Source organism: Lepidochelys kempii, chromosome 1, assembly GCF_965140285.1.
Source record: "Lepidochelys kempii isolate rLepKem1 chromosome 1, rLepKem1.hap1, whole genome shotgun sequence".
NCBI classification, from domain to species: Eukaryota; Metazoa; Chordata; order Testudines; family Cheloniidae; genus Lepidochelys; species Lepidochelys kempii.
Genome location: NC_136380.1, coordinates 214,937,807 through 214,960,066, shown reverse-complemented (window position 1 = coordinate 214,960,066; position 22,260 = coordinate 214,937,807). Strand labels below are relative to the sequence as shown.

The window sequence follows — 22,260 nt, the reverse complement described above, 5'->3', positions numbered from 1 at the left end:
TACATGGAGAACAATTGATCACCCTCATCTTTATAACAACCCTTAAGATTTTGGAAGACTGTTATCAGGTCCCACTTCAGTCTTCTTTTCTCAAGACTAAGCATGCCCAGTTTTGTCAGTCTTTCCCCATTGGTCAGGTTTTCTAAACCTTTTATCATTTTTGTTGATGTCCTCTGGACTCTTTCCAATTTGTCCACATCCTTCCTAAATTGTGATGTCCAGAACTGAACACAGTACTTCAGCTGGGGCCTCACCAATGCTGAGTAGAGGTGATCCATTACCTCCTGTGTCTTACATCCAACACTCCTGTTAATTCCCTCACAATCAGATTAGCCTTTTTTTCAGCTGCAGCATATTGACGATTCATATTCAGTTTGTGGTCCACTGTAGCCCCCAGTACTGCTACCTAGACAGTTATTCCCCATTTGTAGTTGTTGTGGTTCAAATACAAGACAGAACAAGGCTTTAAGCAAGCAAGCAGGCTGGTCTGCCGATGGGCTGGTCTGCTGTCAGCTTTCCACCCTCTCTTTTATTCTTTCTCTCCCCCCGCGCATTACATACTCCAACAGATAAAAGGAATACACTGGCTTTGTTTAATATTCTTATTTACCAATATCTATCTACCGCATTCCTTGCTCTCAGGCCTTGAGCCCAGTCCTGGGAGGCTTCCCACAGTTCATGTCATCTGGGCGAGATTCCAAGGTTCATGCCCTTGAGAGGAGCCGTGTGTGCACTGCTCCTACACAGCACTCCGGGTGTGCCCTGAATGTTGCCAAGTGCATGAACCTTGCATGAATGCTACATCCCCTCCTTTTTTGTTTATTTGTGCTCAACCATCTCATGATAGCCAACAATTTGCTTTTGCAAGCCAATTAACTCCCGGACAGACAAGGTCATAACTCGTGGAGCCTGCCAGGGCGGGTCTCGACAAAGCCTTAACAAAAAGGAAATACATTGCACACAGCAACAGCAAAAAATAAGCCCAAGAAGGTAAAGTGTAATTGGCCGGGCCCCAATTAGCCATGCTAGAGTACTGGGAAGAGAGGTTCGCGTAAGCAGCGAGCATCATCTCATTCCCTATTTTCTCAGGGTGATGACGTACTGGAATAAGGCACGTACCTAAAAATTCTTCAGCTGCTACAAAATCAGATAAACAAAAGTGGGTAACATTTGCTATTGAAGCCAATCTTTCCCATAGGTTATATGTCATTCGGGCCCGTAACGGAGGAGGTGCTCCCGAGTCAACTCCTACAGGAAATAGCAGGCACATAAGGCACACAATCAATACAGAATTAGCAGTGATTTGGGTGAGAATGGCCACAAACAGAGTCTCAGGAGTCTCTGGCTGTTGGTTTGCTGCCAGTCTTCGTTGAGCCGCGGCGACCAATGCTTTCACTGCTCCCCATGTCACGGGCTGGCTTGGGACGCTACGTCTCCTTCATCTCCGTCCCGCCATTGTCGACCCGGGAGGCACCGCGTTCTCCTCCAAGGTCAGCTGAAACTCCGGTATGGGGTTCGACAGCCCCTGGTGCCACGCCATGCTGTTTCAGTGCCAGTCGCACACACCGGGCCGGAACCCACAACGGTCCTGCAGGGAGAGACACAGCAGCATATCCCCCACCCCAAAGGTACTGGGCCCAACCATTGCGGATCGGGCAGCTGACGGTAATAGACACGCGGTCTTTCCAGTACCTCGGATTTGTGAAAATGCCAATCCGCGGGGGTCTGCTGATCTGTATTCAGTGTTAAATTATTTAAAGTAAATAAAAGGACATGCAATTGTTGCTGAATGTCTCCTAAGGTTCGGAGACGCAGCTCCCCTTGTTTTAATTGTTTGTCGAGCAAAGTTTTTAGCGTGCGATTTGCACGTTCAACAATGGCTTGGCCCGTGGAATTATAAGGGATCCCGTGTTTGAGACGGACGTCCCATTGGGCACAAAAGGTGGAAAGGGCTGTGGAGCAATAGGCTGGGGCATTATCTGTTTTTATCTGGCTCGGGCGACCCATAACAGCAAAACAGGCTAGCAAGTGGTGAATAACTTTGGGAGTGGCTTCCCCACGCTGTGGGGTTGCCCAGAAGAATCCCGAATAGGTATCAATGGAAACATGTAAAAACGAATAGGGGCGGAATTGTGGCACGTGAGTGACATCCATTTGCCACAGCTGATTCGCAGTGGCACCCCTGGGGTTAACGGCATAAAAAAAGGTAGGGGCAGCAGCAGCACAGTGGGGGCAGGAGCGAACAATAGAACGTGCATGATCAGCAGGAAGGTGAAACTGTCGGGCCAAAACAGAGGCAGACTGATGAAAAAAAGGAATGGCTTTCAATGGGGTCAGAAAAAAGGGAATTTACCTGACCACGTAATGCGTGATCAGCATGCGCATTGCCCTCAGTAAGTAGCCCAGGGAGGGGGGTAAGACTGCAAATATGAGCAACAAAATAAGGGAAATTACGAGTGGTGATAAAATACTGTAAGGACAAAAACAGGAGAAGAAGGTCTGCATCGACCTGAGGGGTAATGAGGGTAAGGGGTAAATGATCAATTACCTGATAAACATAATGGGTGTCCACAATTAAATTAAAGGGACAATCAGCAAAAAATTGAAAGGCCAAAATAACAGCAGCCAGTTCTGAGCGCTGCGCGGAATGCTGAGGCAGCGTAAAATGAGAATGCCAACAAGGGGGGTCACCTAATTGATAGGTGACAACACCGCAATGTGGAGAGCCATCAGTAAAAAAAAGTGATAGCTGAAACAATAGGTCGAGAGCGGCTAAGATGATGAATGATTCGTGGCACCTTTTGTGTGATCACCAACCGAGGATCTTTTGGGGAATTATAAGAAATCTCTCCCACATAATCACAAAGAGCAACCTGCCAGGCCAAAGAGGTGTGGTACAAGGAATCAAATTCACTATGTGATAAGGGGAAAACAACGGCAACTAAATCAGTGCCTGTGAGTTGCACTGCACGGTGGCGGGCTTTACGAACAAGGTCGGACAGGGCGTCTAAATAAGGATAAATGTTCCGAGGAGGAGTGGAAGACAAATATATCCACTCTATGACAGAGACAGCTGTGTTTGTACGAGGTACAAACAGAGCAGCAGTAGGCATATGAGGGGTGGCAAGGAGAACTAACCACAGGGGACGAACCTCAGTGAGTCTATCCACAAACTGCTGACTCAACACTGCATTAATCTGTTGAATGCAGGCAATGTGCTCCTCAGTAATAGCAATAACTGTGCCCGGTGCCCAAGCTCCACGTAGGAGCTCGAACAACGGCTACAGCATCGATGTGGGGAGACGGAAGTAGGGTCGAATCCAATTTAAATGACCCAAAATTTGTTGTAATTTAACAAGGGTTAGGGGTTGGGGTAGGACCACTTCCGGGCGAACAGGGGCAGCATAGGTTTGTAAAACCTTATGCCCGAGGTATTGGTAGGGATAAGAGCGTTGGATCTTTTCTGGTGCCACTAACAGGCCATTTCGGCCGAGAATCTGGGACAAATATTCAAGCTGTTGTGCCGTGACCTGGGGACCACTAAGCAAAATGTCATCCATATAATGGTAGACCTTTAGTGTGGGGTATCGGGCACGAAAAGGGGCGAGGGCCCGATCCACAAAAAGTTGACACAAGGTTGGACTATTTTGCATTCCCTGGGGCAAGACCTTCCACTGATACCTTTGAGAAGGTCGCTGATTATTATATTCTGGCACTGTAAACGCGAATTTTTTGCGATCTTGTGGGCAAAGGGGGATGGTAAAGAAACAATCTTTTAAATCTAACACACAAAGCTGATCGGTTTGAGGAATTAAATTCAGGTTTGGCAACCCAAACTGCAAGGGGCCCATGGGTTGGATGCGTTTATTTATTTCCCTTAAATCATGTAACAGCCGCCATGCACCCGATTTTTTCTTAATAACGAACACCGGGGTGTTCCAAGGACTAGTGGAGTTTTCCAAGCGCTGTGCATGCAAATGTTGTTGCACAAGCGAATGAAGCGCTTTCAGCTTCTCTAGAGGGAGGGGCCACTGGTCAATCCATACGGGCTCTAAGGATTGCCACACCAAGTGTAATGCGGAGGGCAAGGTGGGTGCGGGAAGGTTTTGGGCCATTATATATTAATATCGAGGGTGGTGTCCAGCTTTACAAGTAAGTCACGGCCCCAAATATTGAGGTGGACAGGGAGCACAAAAGAGCGGATCGTAGCAAGGGCACGGCCTCCTGGTTTAGAGACCGTGACCCAAGACAAACTTTGGTGCCCAGGTTTGCTACCCCCGATCCCCCACAACTCTTTAGAAGGAACTCTTGGCCAACTGACCGGCCAGTCCTGATCACGAATCACTGTAACATCAGCTCCAGTGTCCACCAGCCCTGTAAAAGGAAAATTATTTAAAAGAAGTGTTAACTGAGGTTTCGAGGAGTGGAGCGACATTGTTAGAGCAACAAGTGGAGAGGACGTGTTGTGAGACGGCAACTGAGACAGCGTTGATCCAAAGCCGTTCCCGCCCCAGGCCCAATCCTCTGTGGCTGGCACCTGAGAGGGGACTAAAATCAATTGTGCAATTGATCGTCCACATGGGAGCGACTGCGGAAGATGGGTCCACACCTGAACCTTAATAACGCCGGTGTAATCGGCGTCAATGACCCCTGGGATGACAAAAAAAACCTGTTTCCCAGCGTGTGAGCGAGGAAGAACCAGACCCACAAATCCGGCAGGGAGAGGTCCCGTCACCTGTGTAGGTATGGCGCAAACCTCCCCCGGCAACCGAAAATCAGTGTCCTCCTGCATAATCAAATCAAGCCCAGCACTTCCGGCAGTCGCCGCCCTCATGGATTGTATGGATTTTAAGGCAGAGGAACAGTTGTCTGAGTGGGAAACACCCCCGTTTGGCCCTGGGTTCGGGGGGGACCCATCGTGCGGTTTCCCGACCTGCTATGACACTGATTAGCCCAGTGATAGCCCTTCCGACACTTGGGGCACTTCTCTGAGGGGCGAGCGGGTACCGTCGAGGAGCGGCACTCCCGCTGAAAGTGACCCGCCTTACCACAGCGGTAACAACGCTTCCCCTCCTTTCCGCTTTTTCGCAGGGCAGCAGCCAGAACTCCAGCTTTATGTGCTTGTGTGCCGATGTTTTGGCATGCCCGCAGCATGTCCGACAGCTCTAGAACGCCAGCGGCTTGTGCCGCCTGGAGAGCACGGCAGCAATCCTCGTTCGCATTTTCAACCGCCATTTTTAACAGGATCTCCTGAGCTGCTGCAGGGCTATCCACCTGTCGGAGGATAGCCTCCTGCAATCTGTTGGTAAAATCCATAAAGGACTCTGATGCACCCTGACGGATACTGGCAAAACTTTTAGTAGGCCTGCCTGAATCCGGGACCTTCCGGAAGGCATGCTGGGCGCAGGTGGAAATAATGGGGAAGACGGCCTGAGGGAGTTGAGACTGCATCTGAACCGTAGCAAACTGGCCCTCCCCTGCCAAGTGCTCATAAATGACACCTTGCTCTCTATATACCTGGGCTTGGCGTTCCGCCATCTGCCGAAACTCACTAAGCCAAATAACATACTGACTGGGCGTCAGCATCATGCGCAACAGCGCCTTCCAGTCTTCAGGGACCAGGGTGTACCCAGTACCTAGCCCTTCAATGAGACCACGCACATACGTGCTAGTGAGGCCAAACTCGCAAATCGCTTTCTTTACCTCTCGGATCACCGAGTAAGGCAAACTGACCCAGTTTGCAAGCTGGTTGCCCTGGCCATCATCCTGCCAGGTCACCGGACAAACTGAGACCAGATCAGCCACCTCCTCTGCTGTAATATCTGAGCGAGTCTTCGCTGTGTGAACCATTTGTTGCACCAGCGAAAGCCCCTGAGCAGACGCGGACGACCCCCTGGGGGGCCCCGGAGCATGGGGCCCCACGGGGGGATGGTGATCACACACTGGCTCCGGTGGGGAAGACAGGGGAGGCGGTGGTAATTGAGGCGCTGGGGGCGAAGCAGGGGGAGGGATGGCTGCAGGAGCAAACGGGGGTGGCGAGATCGGCAGCCCTTCTACTGGCGCGGGAGAGGATCTTTCCGAGGCGACACGCTGTATCGCGTCGCGGCAGAGGTGCCAGGCATGTAAAGCCTGCACGGGCACCTGAGGCTCTTTGTGCAATGTCTGGCCCAACCGCTCCCAGTCCGCTAGCTTAAGGGTTCTGGCTTCAGGGTACCACGGGCATTGGGCACTCACCTCCTGTAGCAGAAGAGTGAGTTCTTGAGTGGGGCAATCATGCTGAGCCTTACGCAGCAAATACTGTAGCTCTTTGCGGTGTTGCACTTGCAAAGCAGAGATGGAGCTTCCCATACTTACCACAATGAAAAATACTCACTGGGATCCGCGAAACAGATGAGTGACGCGTCTGAAACCCTTGCCAGGCGAGGTGAGTGCTGAGGGCCCCACGTTTGGGTGCCAGTTGTTGCGGTTCAAATACAAGACAGAACAAGGCTTTAAGCAAGCAAGCAAGCAGGCTGGTCTGCCGACGGGCTGGTCTGCTGTCAGCTTTCCACCCTCTCTTTTATTCTTTCTCTCCCCCCGCGCATTACATACTCCAACAGATAAAAGGAATACACTGGCTTTGTTTAATATTCTTATTTACCAATATCTATCTACCGCATTCCTTGCTCTCGGGCCTTGAGCCCAGTCCTGGGAGGCTTCCCACGGTTCATGTCATCTGGGCGAGATTCCAAGGTTCATGCCCTTGAGAGGAGTCATGTGTGCACTGCTCCTACACAACACTCCGGGTGTGCCCTGAATGTTGCCAAGTGCATGAACCTTGCATGAATGCTACAGTAGTTGTGCATTCAATTTTCCCTTCCTAAGTGAAGTACTTTGCACTTGTCTTCATTGAATTTCATCCTGTTGAATTCAGACCAATTCTCCAATTGGTCAAGGTCATTTTGAATTTTAAACTTGTCCTCCAAACTGCTTTCAACCCATACCAGTTAGGTGTCATCTGCAAATTCTATAAGCATACTCTCTACTCCATTATCCAAGCCATTAATGAAAATATTGAATAGACCCAGATCCAGAACTGATCCCTGAAAGATACCACTAGATATATCTTCTCAATTTGACAGCAAACCATTGATAACTACTCTCTGAGTAGAGTCTTTTAGCCAGTTGTGCACCCAATTTATTGTAATTCCATCTAGACCACGTTTCCCTAGTTTACTTATGAGAATATCATGTAGAAGTGTGTTAAAAGCCTTACTAAAATCAAGGTATATCATATCTACTTCTGCCCCACATCCACTAGGTCTGTAACCCTATCAAAGAAGGAAGTTAAGTTGGTTTGGCATGATTTGTTCTTGACAAATCCATGCTGACTATTCCTTATAACCCTATTATCCTCCAGGTGCTTACATATTGACTGACAATTTGCTCCAGTATCTTTCCAGGTATTGCAATTATGCTGATTGGTCTATAATTCCCAGGTGTTTTCTTGTTCTCTTTTTAAAGCTAGGTACTATGTTTGCCCTTCTCCAGTCTTCTGGAACCCCTCCCATGTCCCAAGTGTTCTCAAAGATAATTGCTAATGGCTCCAATACTGCTTCAGCTAGTTTCTTAAGTACCCTAGGATGAATTTCATCGGGCCCTGACAACTTGCATACATCTAACTTATCTAAATATTTTTAGCCTGTTCTTTCCTTATTTTGACTTGCATTCCTTCTCCCTGGTTGTCAATATTAATTGTGTTGAGTATCTGGTCATCATGAACCTTTTTAGTGAAGACTTAAGCAAAATAGGCATTAAGCACAATAGATTTCTTGATGTCATCATTTATTAGCTCTCTTTCCCTACTAAGTAGAGGTCTTACACTTTCCTTTGTCTTTCTTTTGCTCCTAATGTATTTAAAGAATTACTTCTTATTGCCTTTTATGTCCCGTGCCAGCTTTAACTCAATTTGTGCCTCAACCTTTCTGATTTTATCCCTACATACTTTTGCTGTTGTTTTACACTCTTCCTTATCAATTTGACTGTTTCCACTTTTTTTAGGATTCCTTTTTCATTTTCAGGTCATTAAAGAGCTCCTGATGGAGGGCATATTGGCCTCTTACTATTGTTCCTATCTTTTCTTTGCATCAGAATAGTTTGTAGTGTGGCTTTAATATTGTCTCCTTGAGGAACTTCCAGCTCACTTGAATTCCTTTTTCCCTTAGATTTTCTTCCCATGAGATCTCAGCTGTCAGTTCTCTGAGTTTGTTAGTCTGCTTTTTTGAAGTCCATTATCCTTATTCTGCTGCTCTCACTCCTTTCATTCCTTAGAATCATAAAAATTTGTCATTTGATGGTCAATGTCACCCAAATTGCCTTTCACCTTCGCTACCAATACCTCCCTGTTGGTCAGAATCAAGTCTAAATGGCTGTCCCCGGTTACTTCCTCCACTTTCTGGAACAAAAAGTTGTCCCTTATACATTCCAAGAACTTACTGGAGGTTTTGTGTTTTGATGTATTACTTTCCCAATAGGTGATGGGTTGTTAAAGTCCCCCCTTTATTACCAGGTCCTGTGTTTTGATTATTTCTGTTATTTGTTTTAGAACTGCCTCATCCTAATTTGGTGGTCTATAGTAGATCCCCACTGTCAGGAAAGAGTTAAAATTTAGCTAACAGCTAAAACAAGCAGGAATGTTTCAATAAGCATTCAGTAGGAAGGACAGGAACAACTGTAAATAATTGATGAGCTTATATGGTCAATGCCTGCCCAGTAACTCAGCTCTTAGAACAATGCTGACCCACCCTTCACAGCCCACCAGATATCTGTAAGCACTCATCCATACACCCCCACCCTGCCTCTTCCCCCCGCAAGGTAGCCATAAATGCTTAATGCAATAGGATGACCTCTATATGTACGTACTGTTCTTAGTTTTGTCTTTGTTTAGGCTTCTCTCTTGACTTGTAACAAATGCCTGTCTCTATATGTACAAATAAATGCAAATAAATTAATAAAAAAATTATATAATTGGCCACTATAGCACCATATCTTTAAAGCTGCTTGTCAGTCTTCCCGGTACCGTAAATAAACCCCCTTCAGTATTGTATGTGTTTGCCTGATTCTTGGGGAAAAAATCTTTTTGCCTAACACCACCATGATATCGCCCCTATTTTTAACCCTTTTATCTTTACCCAGAGACTCTCAACTGGTCTGCCTCCCACCATCTTAGGGACCTCCAAACAATTGTATATATCCTTTATGTATAATGCAACCCCTCCTCCCTTTTTTCCTACCTGTCCTTTCTGAACAAGCTATAACCCTCAATATTAATATTCCAGTCATGAGACTTATCCCGTCAAGTCTCTGTGATGCCAATTAAATCAAAATTTAGCTTATGTACCAATGCTTCCAGTTCTTCCTGTTTATTCCCCCTATTCCTTACATTTGTTTACAGATATCTAAAATGTTGATCCGATTGCCCCACTGATTTCTTCTTTGTTGCTTCTTTGCCCTAATGAAATTTCCCATGTCCCCCCCACCAACATCTAACCTTCTGCTAAGGTCACCTTTTTATGCTTACCTTTGGGATTTTGTCACCTGACCGCATGCGCAACTATGCTCTTCCCATTCTTGGTCAGGAGGACCCCATTCATGTCCAGCAGATCTTCTTTCCAGAACCACATCCCCTGGTTAAAAGAAGCCAAAGCCCTACCATCGACCCCATTTGCCTTGCCATGCTTTCCTCTCCAGGATGCTTGTGTCCCTGCCAGGGCCCTTACTCTCAACAGGGAGGATGGACAGGGAGGATGGATGAGAACACCACCTTCACCCCTGACTCCTTCACCCTAGCTCTCAGAGCCCTGTAGTCATGTTGATCTGCTCTGGCTCAGACCTGGCAGTACCATTAGTGCCCACATGGATGAGTAGCATAGGGTAGCACTCAAGAGGGACAGATGAGCATTGTCAAACTTTCCATAATGTTTCAGACAGAGGCACCAGGCAGGCCCCCCAGTACATCATGTCAGGTCAGCAGATGGATGCCTTCATTCTCCTCAGAAGAGAGTCCCCGACCACCAGCACCCTATATGTCCTCCTCCCATGTGTGGTGGCAGTGAGCCTTCCAGCCTTGGGGCAAATGGCTCCTCCTCCTCAGCCACTGGGATCTGCTCCTCACCTCCTGTTGTCAGTATAGCACACCAGTTCTTGACATTGATTAACATGGAACCAGCGGGGGGTGGGGGGGAGCACTGTCTACTGACTGAGGTGGCCAACTAGTCTGTCAGCTCCTTGCAGAGCTTCCCTTTCTCCCATTTCCTCTGCAGCTGCTGCAGTCATCTGTAGCTGGCTAGCATCTGTAGTAGGAAGAGAGTCACAGTGTCCTCCATCTCAGATGTCTCCATGTGTGTCCAGTCGATGAAGTTCTCATGCTCCCAGATGCTAGGCAGACAAGCCACTTACAGCTCTCTTACCTGCTTCCCAAGGGACTCCTCCAGAAGACACTTCTTACATCTGCTTGTTCCCCCTGCTTGGTTGCATTGGCAGGGAAATTCTGGACACATTCCCAGCAAGTCAAGACCACAACCTGCATGGAAATCTCTCGGATCAGGGTGCCTTTTTGGTCGGGGACCCCACCAGTGTAGACAGACAAAGAGATAGTAGTGGTAATGGAAACATGCCCTGATGGGTTCTTCCTTATACAGTACCTGCAAGTTTAAGGAAACAGAATGGAAAAAAACAAACAAACAGAAACACACACAAACCTATCTGTCTCCACTGGCAAACTCAGCTGGTTAACTCCCTTGGTCTCCCAGCTTTTGCTCTCCTACTCTTTTGAAGTATATACAATGAAATTTTACATTTCAAGATTTTGATAAGCCAAATGCATGAGTCGTAGGGGTATGTGAGTAGATACATTATCTTAATTGGTGATTTCCCTAACTTTTAATGCTTACCTTTCTAACTGTACTTTTCTGGTTATATAGTATATGCAAAGGGTTATATTAATCACTTGAACAACTTTTAAGTGGAAGTTAGCAACATTTTTGGGTAAGACTCTAAATAGGAGTCAGATATCAGAAAAAAGTGATTAGCTGCATCTGCTGAATTCACAGATATTTGTTGATCCCAGTTCACTGATAGGTTCCTGAAGGCCATTGTACTGTAGGACAAAACCTTTTCATACAAAAGTTCTGCCTCACATACTGCAATGACAGTTTTATACCTCTATAGATTGCAATCAGAGCTGTCCACTTTGTCAGTGCAATGAATGGAATTTGCTATTTCTATGCTATAATCCACTAGAAATAAACGAGGAGGTGGTGACCTTCACAGAACTGAAATGCCAGAATGCTTCTGAGCAGCAGAGGAGACAAAGGACTACGAACCCCCAGGGCTAAGGTACTGTGAGCGACATGCTGCTGACTCTGCACATACTACTGTTTAACTGTCCATAGTCTAAGACACACCTTCCTTGAACTGTATGAGAACATTAAAAGCAAAACTCCACATAAAGATTTCTCCCTTTTCTCTCTCTACACAGGTTCTTCTGCTCCATCTTCTGTATGGAGGCTCATTGTAGTGATTCTTGGGATCTTCTTCCTGGCTTTGCTGATAGCAGTGGGTTTCTTGAGTGTCAAAGGTAAAGTATGATCAAAGAAGGCACTAAAACGCCAAATAATTCTGAGCTGACATAGTCTTTAATCAATGGAGTGTGAATTGCATTGTGTGTGCTGCACTTCTGAAAATCACTTCTTTATTTATCTAATTATGGATTTAGGGAACAGGACAGGGGAACCAGCTGGGCTCCTACACGTTCTTCTTCACCCTGCAGGATTTTCTAGGGACAGCTTCAGCAAGAGAGTCCCTGACATCACAACAACTATGTAGCTGTCTTGCCCAGGAACCAAAGATCCATACAGGTCCCTGGCCCTCAACGCAAAGCACAGACATTCTGGTGGAATCTGGGGTCTGAACCTCCAGCATCTGCCACATGAAGCAACCTATGGCCAACAATAAAATACTTCCTAGGAAGCTTCAGGGCTTGAAACTTCTGGAATTTTCTCTGCCTAATGCAGTTATTCCTTGGCTTCCTTGCATTTGCAAAGATTCCAGTTACCATTTTCTTCTTAAATTTCTAATTTTCTCCTTGGGTGCCTAACTTGGAAAATGACATGTTTGTGCTTTGTAGTAATTTCAAACAATCACTCTTGTGACTAAAAGGTTAGAAACCAGGATATTTCCAATTGCATTTTTCTCAGCATCTTCATAGAGTCAGGATTTTTAGCCACACACAATTTTTATTTTTAATTTCAAGATGTTTATTTTTAAGTTAATATTTACTTACTATTATAAACATATATTATATATATACAGTATATTATATATATATATATATATATATATATATATATATATATATATATATTTGATATAGTAGATATAGATATAGATATATAGATATAGATTAGATATGTTAGATATATATTAGATATACAGTAACTGATGGCACAATTGGGCCCTTTGTATCCCTGAAAGGCACAGTGCATTGATCTGTAACACTATGATTAAATTTAGTTTTAAGCGGTCCGTCATTTTGTTATGCTATTTTGGCTTTCAGTTTTTCAGGTCTCTGATCCACCATGTGAATAGCTGGAAAACCTCACAAAAGAAATGGAAATTATCCAAAGTGAGAATGCAAACCTACCATAGGTTTTGAATAGGAATGATATAGATCAATTTCCTTCAAAATACAAGTGTTTTTTATCTGTGCATTACCTGTTGACTGAAATAGTTTCAACTTGAATCCCCAACACCTGTAGCAGCACTGATCAATAATACACAGATCATGACATTTGGGGTGAATCAGAACACTGGTCTTTTTATCCCTATTTACTAAAGAATCTCCCCATATCCTCACTAGGCAAAATTCAGAGGTGAGCCATAGGGAAGGTCAGGGAAGTTAAACTGATCTAAGTGACATGCTGAAAGGCCATAGAGAGAAGTACAGCAAGAAAAGCAGTCAGCTGGAGAGAATAAGAAACTGTAAAATAAGCCCCTCAACCTCCCACTTTACCTTACACCTTGCGCTGGCTTCTCAGCACATTAGTTAAGCCATCTTACACTCCCTGACTCTCACATGTCTGTACAAGAGTAAGAGTGATAGGACCCTAAATTGTATTTTCTTTTTAAGGATGGAAGTCTCTTTGCCCAGAACATTGGTTTCAACATGGAAAGAAATGTTACTGCTTTTCTACTGGATACAAACTTTGGCTGGAGAGTCGAGAGGCCTGCTCTTCTCATGGCTCCAGACTCCTTCTGATAGAAGACAAAGAAGAGCTGGTAGAGTATCTTCCTTTTTCGGAGATCTGCATATTCAAATCTGCCAATAGAAGATTTGTCAGTGAAAACAGGATTGGAGAGAATGAGATTTGGCTTCATTTGGTATTTTGATTTATTATATATTTTTTCTTGAAGGCTAATTATCTTGAGTTTTCTCCACTCCTGCAAGTATTGGAATCATCACTAAATTCTAAATTAAAATCAAATACATCTCCGGCAAGGCAGTAACCCAATGTCACCAGTACTTTTCATATTCATATTCAAGGTACAGCTATTACTGTAGTATAAAATGGAACTGCACGTTGCACTGAGCATTTTTCTCTGTCTCAGATAATGTCCTCCAGATAAGAGTGAATAGAGATTAATCAACACTGAAGAAATGAAGTAGTTGAAAGAACTGACAGAGTTTAAGGAAAAGCAATAGCACCAGGATTAGTGTCCTAGGAATTAGTGCTGTGTACTTCTCTGGAAGAGATCAAGGTTGGAATCCCCTGTCCAGCCTTTCACTGCATGGGGCCAGCAAGCACAGGGAATTGCTCAGGGGGTGTACTTATCCTCTGGGACGAGGCAGTGCATAAATGGAGCAGGACTGGCAGTTTCCAATGGAAACTTCTTCAGTCTCCTGAGGGTTTTGATGGAGACAAAGGTGTTAAAATATGGTTGGGACAGGAAGAGAGAATATTAACACAGTTTCTACAAGACTTAAACTTATGTTTTTGGAGAAAATGAAGAACTTGATCAGTTTGGCCAATAGAGTTGCTCCAACCTGAGGTTACCTGAGCATATCAGGATGTGTTAATCAGATTACCATACCTGGTATCTATTTGCCCATGAAAGAAGCAGGGAAATGAATGCAATTGTATGAATTGGTTTTGTTCTTGTTCAGGATTTCGTAAACCCACTGGCAGCTTTTCGCTGGATAGGATTATCACGTGACAAGACCTACAGACCCTGGATGTGGGGAAATGGCACAGCTCTCTCCACTGATTGGTGAGTCACAGACACTTCTACAAACTTCTCATTTCTGTGAGGATTATTTTGCAGCATTTCTATGGTGCCCAATATGAAGCCAAAAGACAAAGGAGATCCCAAATCGTGAGCTCAGAAATATTTGAAATAATGTGAGCCAGAGCTCTGATATGAACCAAATTACCCCCTTTTCCAACCAGTGTCTGGTGGCACTAATGAATGAAAAATACTGTTCAGTATATCATAGAATCATAGAAGATTAGGGTTGGAAGAGACCTCAGATGGTCATCTAGACCAACCCCCTGCTCAAAGCAGGACCAACACCAACTAAATTATCCCAGCCAGGGCTTTGTCAAGCTGGGCCTTAAAAACCTCTAAGGAAGGAGATTCCACCACCTCCTTGAGAACAGCCGAGCTCCATCCTCATTGGAACCCCTCTTCAGGTAGTTGAAGGCTGCTATCAAATCCCCCCTCACTCTTCTCTTCTGCAGACTAAACAAGCCCAGTTCCCTCAGCCTCTCCTCATAAGTCATGTAGCCCACCCCCGATCATTTTCGTTGCCCTCCTCTGGACTCTCTCCAATTTGTCCACATCCTTTCTGTAGTGCGGGGCCCAAAACTGGGTGCAGTACTCCAGATGTGGCCTCACCAGTGCCGAATAGAGGGGAATAATCACTTCCCTCGATTGGCTGGCAGTGCTCCTACTAATGCAGCCCAATATGCTGTTAGCCATCTTGGCAACAAGGGCACACTGCTGACTCATATCCAGCTTCTTGTCCACTGTAATCCCTAGGTCTCTTTCTGCAGAACTGCTGCTTAGCCAGTAGGTTCCCAGCCTGTAGCTGTGCATGGGATTCTTCCGTCCTCAGTGCAGGACTCTGCACTTGTCCTTGTTGAACTCATCAGATTCCTTTTGGCCCAATCCTCCAATTTGTCTAGGTCACTCTGGACCCTATCCCTACTCTCCAGCGTCTCTACCTCTCCCCCCAGCTTATATAGATAAAATTGCATTGCTGTCTCATTTATGAATGTAATCTAGATTTCCCTTCCCTTCATTCATTTTTACAATTGGCCATTTACATGAAAACTGGATCTTTGATTCCTCAGGCTTCATCTGCTATTGAAACTACAGTAACTCCTAACTTAAAGTCGTCCCGAATAATGTTTTTTCGGTGTTACATTGCTGATCAATTAGAGAACATGCTCCTTTGAAGTTGCACAATGCTCCCTTATAATGTTTTTTGGCAGCTGCCTGCTTTGTCCACGGCTTGCAGAAAGAGCAGCCCAGTGGAGCTAGCTGGTGGGGGCTTGGAACCAGGGTGGGCCGGCAGCCCCACTATCAGCTTCCTGCTCCCCTAAGTTCCCTGTGCAGCAGCCGCCCAGCAGGCTATCAATTGCCAGCAGTTCAGCTGTCCCTCCCCCCACTGCCCTGCTCCTGCCCTCTGCCTTGGAGTTGCTCCAGGGAGCCTCCTGCTTGCTGTGCAAAGGGGCAGGGGCTAGGGTTAGGGTGCTAATGTTAGTGTGTCCCCTTTCCCCCTCTCTTGCCCTTCCCCTGCTTCTGTACCTTATCTCCAAAGAGCATGGGCAGGGGACAGGACAGGGCTCAGGTCGGAGGGAGCTTGCTTGCAGCAGCTGCTGTCTCAATTTGCTAATCTATTTAAAAAGGCAATGTACTTAGAGCAGCATCAGCGTACTTAAAGGGACATCTCTATCTCACACACATGGTGTGTGTCTCTATCTCTCTCTACCATGCTGTCTCACCTCCCTCCATTCCTGTTGCCTTGTAGAGTGTAAGGCTATATTAATAGCAATATGCTAACCCTTGAGGACTCAGCATTTAGTTCATCATTTAGCAGTAATGACAGGTTTCAGAGTAACAGCCGTGTTAGTCTGTATTCACAAAAAGAAAAGGAGTACTTGTGGCACCTTAGAGACTAACCAATTTATCTGAGCATGAGCTTTCGTGAGCATCCGATGAAGTGAGCTGTAGCTCACGAAAGCTCATGCTCAAATAAATTGGTTAGTCTCTAAGGTGCCACAAGTACTCCTTTTCATTTAGCAGTAAGGCATTCCCTGGGAAATATCCCACCCTCTTCCACCCTCTGATTTCGCCACCTCAACCAAGCTTCACAATCATCATTGCTGTACAGTATTAAAATGTTTGTTTAAAACTTATACTGTGTATATGTGTATCTATCTATCTAATAGTCTTTTGTCTGGTGAAAAAAATTTCCCTGGAACCTAGCGCCCCCATTTAAATTAATTCTATGGGGAAATTGGATTTGCTTAACATCATTTTTTTTTCAGGAATATAACTGCAATGTTAAGCGAGGAGTTACTGTATTGAATTTTAATTTTGATTTTCAAGATGTAAATGTGAGTTAGATAATGTCTTGTCTTATTCTACATTAGTTGGCATCTGAAAATCAATGTAAAATTTGGTATGGCTGGCTGATTAGAATAGTAAGGGGTGATGCCGGTCTTTTATATATCTAGCTAGCTATTTAAGGATTTATACCACTCTTAACATCATGGTATGTGTGTACATGAAGGTCATGGCCAAAGATAATTGACAGAATAGTGTGGGAGAAAAACCCAGGATGCAATACCAGGACATCATCACCGAACTGTATTTTCAGAATTCTGGGAGTGGCCCGAGACAGCAGAGTATGGTTGCAAGTCAAAACTGAGATATACTCATTGAAATCTATAGATGATGCAGCATCAGAAATGAAATAGCAGAGGATGCTGAAGATCAGGACAGAGCTGAGAGTGGAGTGGGACTCAGGACTGAAAAATGGAGACAGGAAGTTGTGTGTCATGGCATAGGTGCAGTTCTAGAGTTATACAAAAAGTTTACACAGTATCTGGGGCACTACTCCCTGCTTAGCCAATGTAGTTATTCCCTTATAGTCACAACCACCAAATTTACTAATTAATCTTTTAATAATGTTCCCTCTGCTTCTCCACAATTGTTCTGTTATTAATAAAACTATTTGGCAATGCCATATACCATGGCACTCACATTCCAGAGTGATTTGGCACCTTAGAAAAAACTAAAATTGTGATGTATCTATTACAAGAATTGCTGAAATAACTCCCCTACCGCCTTCCCCCATTTTAGGTTTCCAGTAAAGAAAGGATACGTGGATGGGAACTGTGGGGTTGTCAGAGGTGGAGAGCTCTTCTCTGATGACTGCAAAGATAAAAAGCGCTATATTTGTGAGCAGCCAGCACTTCTGATGAAAGCTGACATATCATCACACAATGGAACTTGGAAACCATGAGACTTTTATCTTGGGCAATCACTTATCCTCTTATAAATGCATGGGAGAAATGCATGCACTTTACTTTTTCACTTCAAAGGCTGTGTTTATATTTTAAATAAGTCTGTCAATTAATCACAGTTAACTCAAGCAATTAACTAAAACAAATGAACTTGATTTAAAAAATTAATAGCAATTAACCACAGTTTTAATTGCACTGTTAAACAATAATAGAATACCATTTATTTAAATATTTTTGGATGTTTTCTACATTTTCAAATATGTTGATAAAAATTACAACATAGAAAACAACGTGTACAGTTGTCACTGTATATTATAATTTTTATTACAAATATTTGTACCATAAAAAGATTAACAAAATAAATAGTATTTTTCAATTAACCTCATACAAGTACTGAAATGCAATCTCTTTATCATGAAAGTGTAACTTAAAAATGCAGATTTTTTGGTTACATAACTGTAAATGTAAAATAAAAATGAAAAATAAAACAACAAAAGCTTTTGAGCCTACAAGTCCACTCAGTCCTACTTCTTGTTTGGCCAGTCGCTAAGACAAACAAGTTTGTTTACATTTACAGGAAATAATGCTGCCCGCTTCTTATTTACAATGTCCCTTGAAAGTGAGAAAAGGCATTCACATGGCAGAAATTTGTTCAATGTCTGCTACAAATAATTTACAAACCATTCCTACTTGTGCTACTGATAATAATAAGTCTCTGGAGATGAGAAGAACTGAAATATTTTTTAAATGTCTCATTTAATTATTTACTTTTTGCTTCCTTTGTTATACTTCATTCAAACACAGAAAAAGAGCACAGACAAATGCATTCAAATACAAGGATACCGGTACTCTCACTACAAACACATTTCTGGGGAAATCACTTTAAGGTGTTGTTTAGAAGTTCAGTAGGATGAACTGAAATGGATATCAAAGGGAATTAAGTTCCATGCCACAGGACCCATCAAAGCAAAATCATAATTATCTGCCGTATACACTTTCTCTGTCTCCTTTTGTGTCCATTGCCATGTTATTTAAGATCTAAGACCTTGATGGTGGTGGGATTCCTAAAAGTCTTGTTTCATTGGAGTACAAATACTCATCAGGGTGGGCTGAAGGAGGAGCTCTGAAAAATAACCAGAGCTTCAAAACTCAGTAGGGCTAGTTTATGACAGCCTCTTACAAAATAGGCAGCCAATGTAAAAAATATAAAGCAAGATGTAATATAATCCCAACCTCTCAAACCAATAAGCAGAGCTACAGATGCATAAAGAACAAGTTGAGAGCTATGAAGGAGTCCTGCTATGAGCTCTTGTATTCATAAGGATAGAGATTGTTGCTGTTATGGTAGGATAATTAAGGGTGCATTTGTAAAAATTGCACAACTGTGTGTAAGGGGGAGGGAAACCATGGGATGTTGTTCCAAGAAGGATTGTTAGGCAGCGACGGGCTCCACCTAATGAAGACAGAGAAGAGCATCTTTGCAAGCAGGCTGGCTCACCTGGTGAGGAGGGCTTTAAACTAGGTTCATGGGGGAAGGCGACCAAAGCCCTGAAGTAAGTGGGGAAGTGGGATAGCAGGAGGAAGCATGAGCAGGAGAGCGCAAGAGGGGAGGACTCCTGCCTCATATTGAGAAAGCAGGACGATCAGCAAGTTATGTTAAATGCCTATACACAAATGCAAGAAGCCTGGGAAACAAACAGGGAGAACTGGAAGTCCTAACACAGTCACGGAATTATGATGTGATTGCAATAACAGAGACTTGGTGGGATAACTCACATGACTGGAGTACTGTCATGGATGGATATAAACTGTTCAGGAAGGACAGGCAGGGCAGAAAAGGTGGGGGAGTTGCATTGTATGTAAGAGAGCAGTATGATTGCTCAGAGCTCCAGTATGGAACTGGAGAAAAACCTGAGAATTTCTGGATTAAGTTTAGAAGTGTGAGCAACAAGGGTGATGTCATGGTGGGAGTCTGCTCTAGACCCCAAGACCAAGGGGATGAGGTGGACAAAGCTTTCTTCAGGCAACTAACGGAAGTTACTAGATCACAGGCCCTGGTTTTCATGGGAGACTTCAATCACCTCAATATCTGCTAGGAGAGCAATAGATTGCACAGACAATTCAATAAGGTTTTGGAAAGTGTAGGGGACAATTTCCTGGTGCAAGTCCTGGAGGAACCAACTAGGGACAGAGCTCATCTTGACCTGCTGCTCACAAACAGGGAAGAATTAGTAGGAGAAGCAAAAGTGGATGGGAACCTGGGAGGTAGTGACCATGAGATGGTCGAGTTCAGGATCCTGACACGGGGAAGAAAAGAGAGCTGCAGAATATGGACCCTGGACTTCAGAAAAGCAGATTTTGACTCCCTCAGGGAACTGATGGACAGGATCCCCTTGGAGAATAACATCAGGGGGAAAGGAATACAGGAGAGCTGGCTTTATTTTAAAGAGTCCTTATTGAGGTTGCAGGAACAAACCATCCCAATGTGTAGAAAGAATAGTAAATATGGCAGGTGACCAGCTTGGCTTAACAGTGAACTCCTTGCTGATCTTAAACACAAAAAAGAAGCTTACAAGAAGTGGAAGCTTGGACAAATGACCACGGAGGAGTATAAAAATATTGCTCAGGCATGCAGGGGTGAAATCAGAAAGGCCAAATCACAATTGGAGTTGCAGCTAGAAAGGGATGTTAAGAGTAACAAGAAGGGTTTCTTCAGGTATGTTAGCAACAAGAAGAAGGTCAGAGAAAGTGTGGGCCCCTTGCTGAATGGGGGAGGCAACCTAGTGACAGAGGATGTGGAAAAAGCTAATGTACTCAATGTTTTTTTGCCTCTGTCTTCATGAACAAAGTCAGCTCCCAGACTACTGCACTGGGCAGCACAGTATGGGGAGGGGGTGACCAGCCCTCTGTGGAGAAAGAAGTGGTTCAGGACTAGTTAGAAAAGCTGGACAAGCACAAGTCCATGGGGCTGGCTGCATTGTATCCAAGGGTGCTAAATGAGTTGGCGGATGTAATCACAGAGCCATTGGTCATTATCTTTGAAAATGCATGGCGACTGGGGAAGATCCCAGATTACTGGAAAAAGGCTAATGTAGTGCCCATCTTTAAAAAAGGGAAGAAGGAGGATCTTGGGAACTACAGGCCAGTCAGCCTCACCTCAGTCTCTGGAAAAATCATGGAGCAGGCCCTCAAGGAATCAATTTTGAAGGACTTAGAGGAGAGGAAGGTGATCAGGAACAGTCAGCATGGATTCACCAAGCGCAAGTCATGCCTGACTAACCTAATTGCCTTCTATGATGAGATAACTGGCTCTGTGGATGAGGGGAAAGCAGTGGGTGTGTATTCCTTGACTTTAGCAAAGCTTTTGATATGGTCTCCCACAGCATTCTTGCCAGCAAGTTAAAGAAGTAGGGGCTGGATGAATGGACTATAAGGTGGATAGAAAGCTGGCTAGATTGTTGGGCTCAACAGGCAATGATCAATGACTCCATGTCTAGTTGGCAGCTGGTATCAAGTGGAGTGCCCCAAACATCGGTCCTGGGGCCAGTTTTGTTCATTATCTTCATTAATGATCTGGAGGATGGTGTGGATTGCACCCTCAGAGGGTTTGCAGATAACACTAAACTGGGAGGAGGAGTAGATATGCTGGAGGGTAGGGATAGGACACAGAGGGAACTAGATAAATTAGAGGATTGGGCCAAAAGAAATCTGATGAGGTTCAACAAGGACAAGTGCAGAGTCCTGCACTTAGGAAGGAAGAATTCCATGCACCGCTACAGACGAGGGACCAAATGGCTAGGCAGCAGTTCTGCAGAAAAGGACCTAGGGGTTACAGTGGATGAGAAGCTGGATATGAGTCAACAGTGTGCCCTTGTTGCCAAGAAGGCCAATGGCATTTTGGGATGTATAAGTAGGGGCATTGCCAGCAGATCGAGGGACATGATTGTTCCCCTCTATTCAACATTGGTGAGGCCTCATCTGGAGTACTATGTCCAGTTTTGGGCCCCACACTATAATAAGGATTTGGAAAAATCCAGTGGAGGGCAACAAAAATGATTAGGGGACTGGAGCACCTGACTTATGAGGAAAGGCTGAGGGAACTGGGATTTTTTAGTCTCCAGAAGAGAATAATGAGGGGGGATTTGATAGCTGCTTTCAGCTACCTGAAAGGAGGTTCCAAAGAGGATGGATCTAAACTGTTCTCAGTGGTAGTAGATGACAGAACAAAGAGTAATGGTCTCAAGTTGCAGTGGGGGAGGTTTAGGTTGGATATTAGGAAAAACCTTTTTCACTAGGAGGGTGGTGAGGCACTGGAATGGGTTACCTAGGGAGGTGGTGGAATCCCCTTCCTGAGAGGTTTTTAAGATCAGGCTTGTCAAAACCCTGGCTGGGATTATTTAGTTGGGAATTAGGTCCTGCTTCGATCAGGGGGTTGGGCTAGATGACCTCCTGAGATCCTTCCAACCCTGATATTCTATGATTCTATGAAACCCACTTTTGTACCATATTTAATGCAAGGATGTCCATGGTCAAAAGTGATGACAAAATTCTTAACCTCATCTGTGAATGAGCCTCTACAATAATGGTATGACAGAAGAAGAAAAACCAGAAGGAGTTCCAGTCCAACAGAAAGAATTCCATCTTTCCAGGGTTGAAGATAATGTATCTCTGACACACACATCTGGAA

The 22,260-nt window shown here is 44.5% G+C and overlaps 2 protein-coding genes across 2 annotated transcripts; one reads left to right on the top strand and one right to left on the bottom strand.

Moving 5' to 3' along the window:
• Window positions 1–524: 524 nt before the first annotated feature.
• On the bottom strand, window positions 525–5,451 carry LOC140906908 (endogenous retrovirus group K member 6 Gag polyprotein). The gene is made up of 3 exons (XM_073331862.2): window positions 5,049–5,451; window positions 4,322–4,374; window positions 525–1,588 (listed from the first exon to the last, which is right to left on the bottom strand). The coding sequence occupies exons 1-3, from the start codon at window positions 5,449–5,451 to the stop codon at window positions 1,547–1,549; spliced, it is 498 nt and encodes a 165-aa protein (XP_073187963.2). The 3' UTR covers window positions 525–1,546.
• A 4,133-nt stretch (window positions 5,452–9,584) lies between these two features.
• On the top strand, window positions 9,585–17,648 carry LOC140906868 (natural killer cells antigen CD94). Its single transcript, XM_073331732.1, has 5 exons — window positions 9,585–9,612; window positions 11,519–11,617; window positions 13,169–13,317; window positions 14,204–14,307; window positions 17,410–17,648. The coding sequence occupies exons 1-5, from the start codon at window positions 9,585–9,587 to the stop codon at window positions 17,570–17,572; spliced, it is 543 nt and encodes a 180-aa protein (XP_073187833.1). The 3' UTR covers window positions 17,573–17,648.
• Window positions 17,649–22,260: the final 4,612 nt, after the last annotated feature.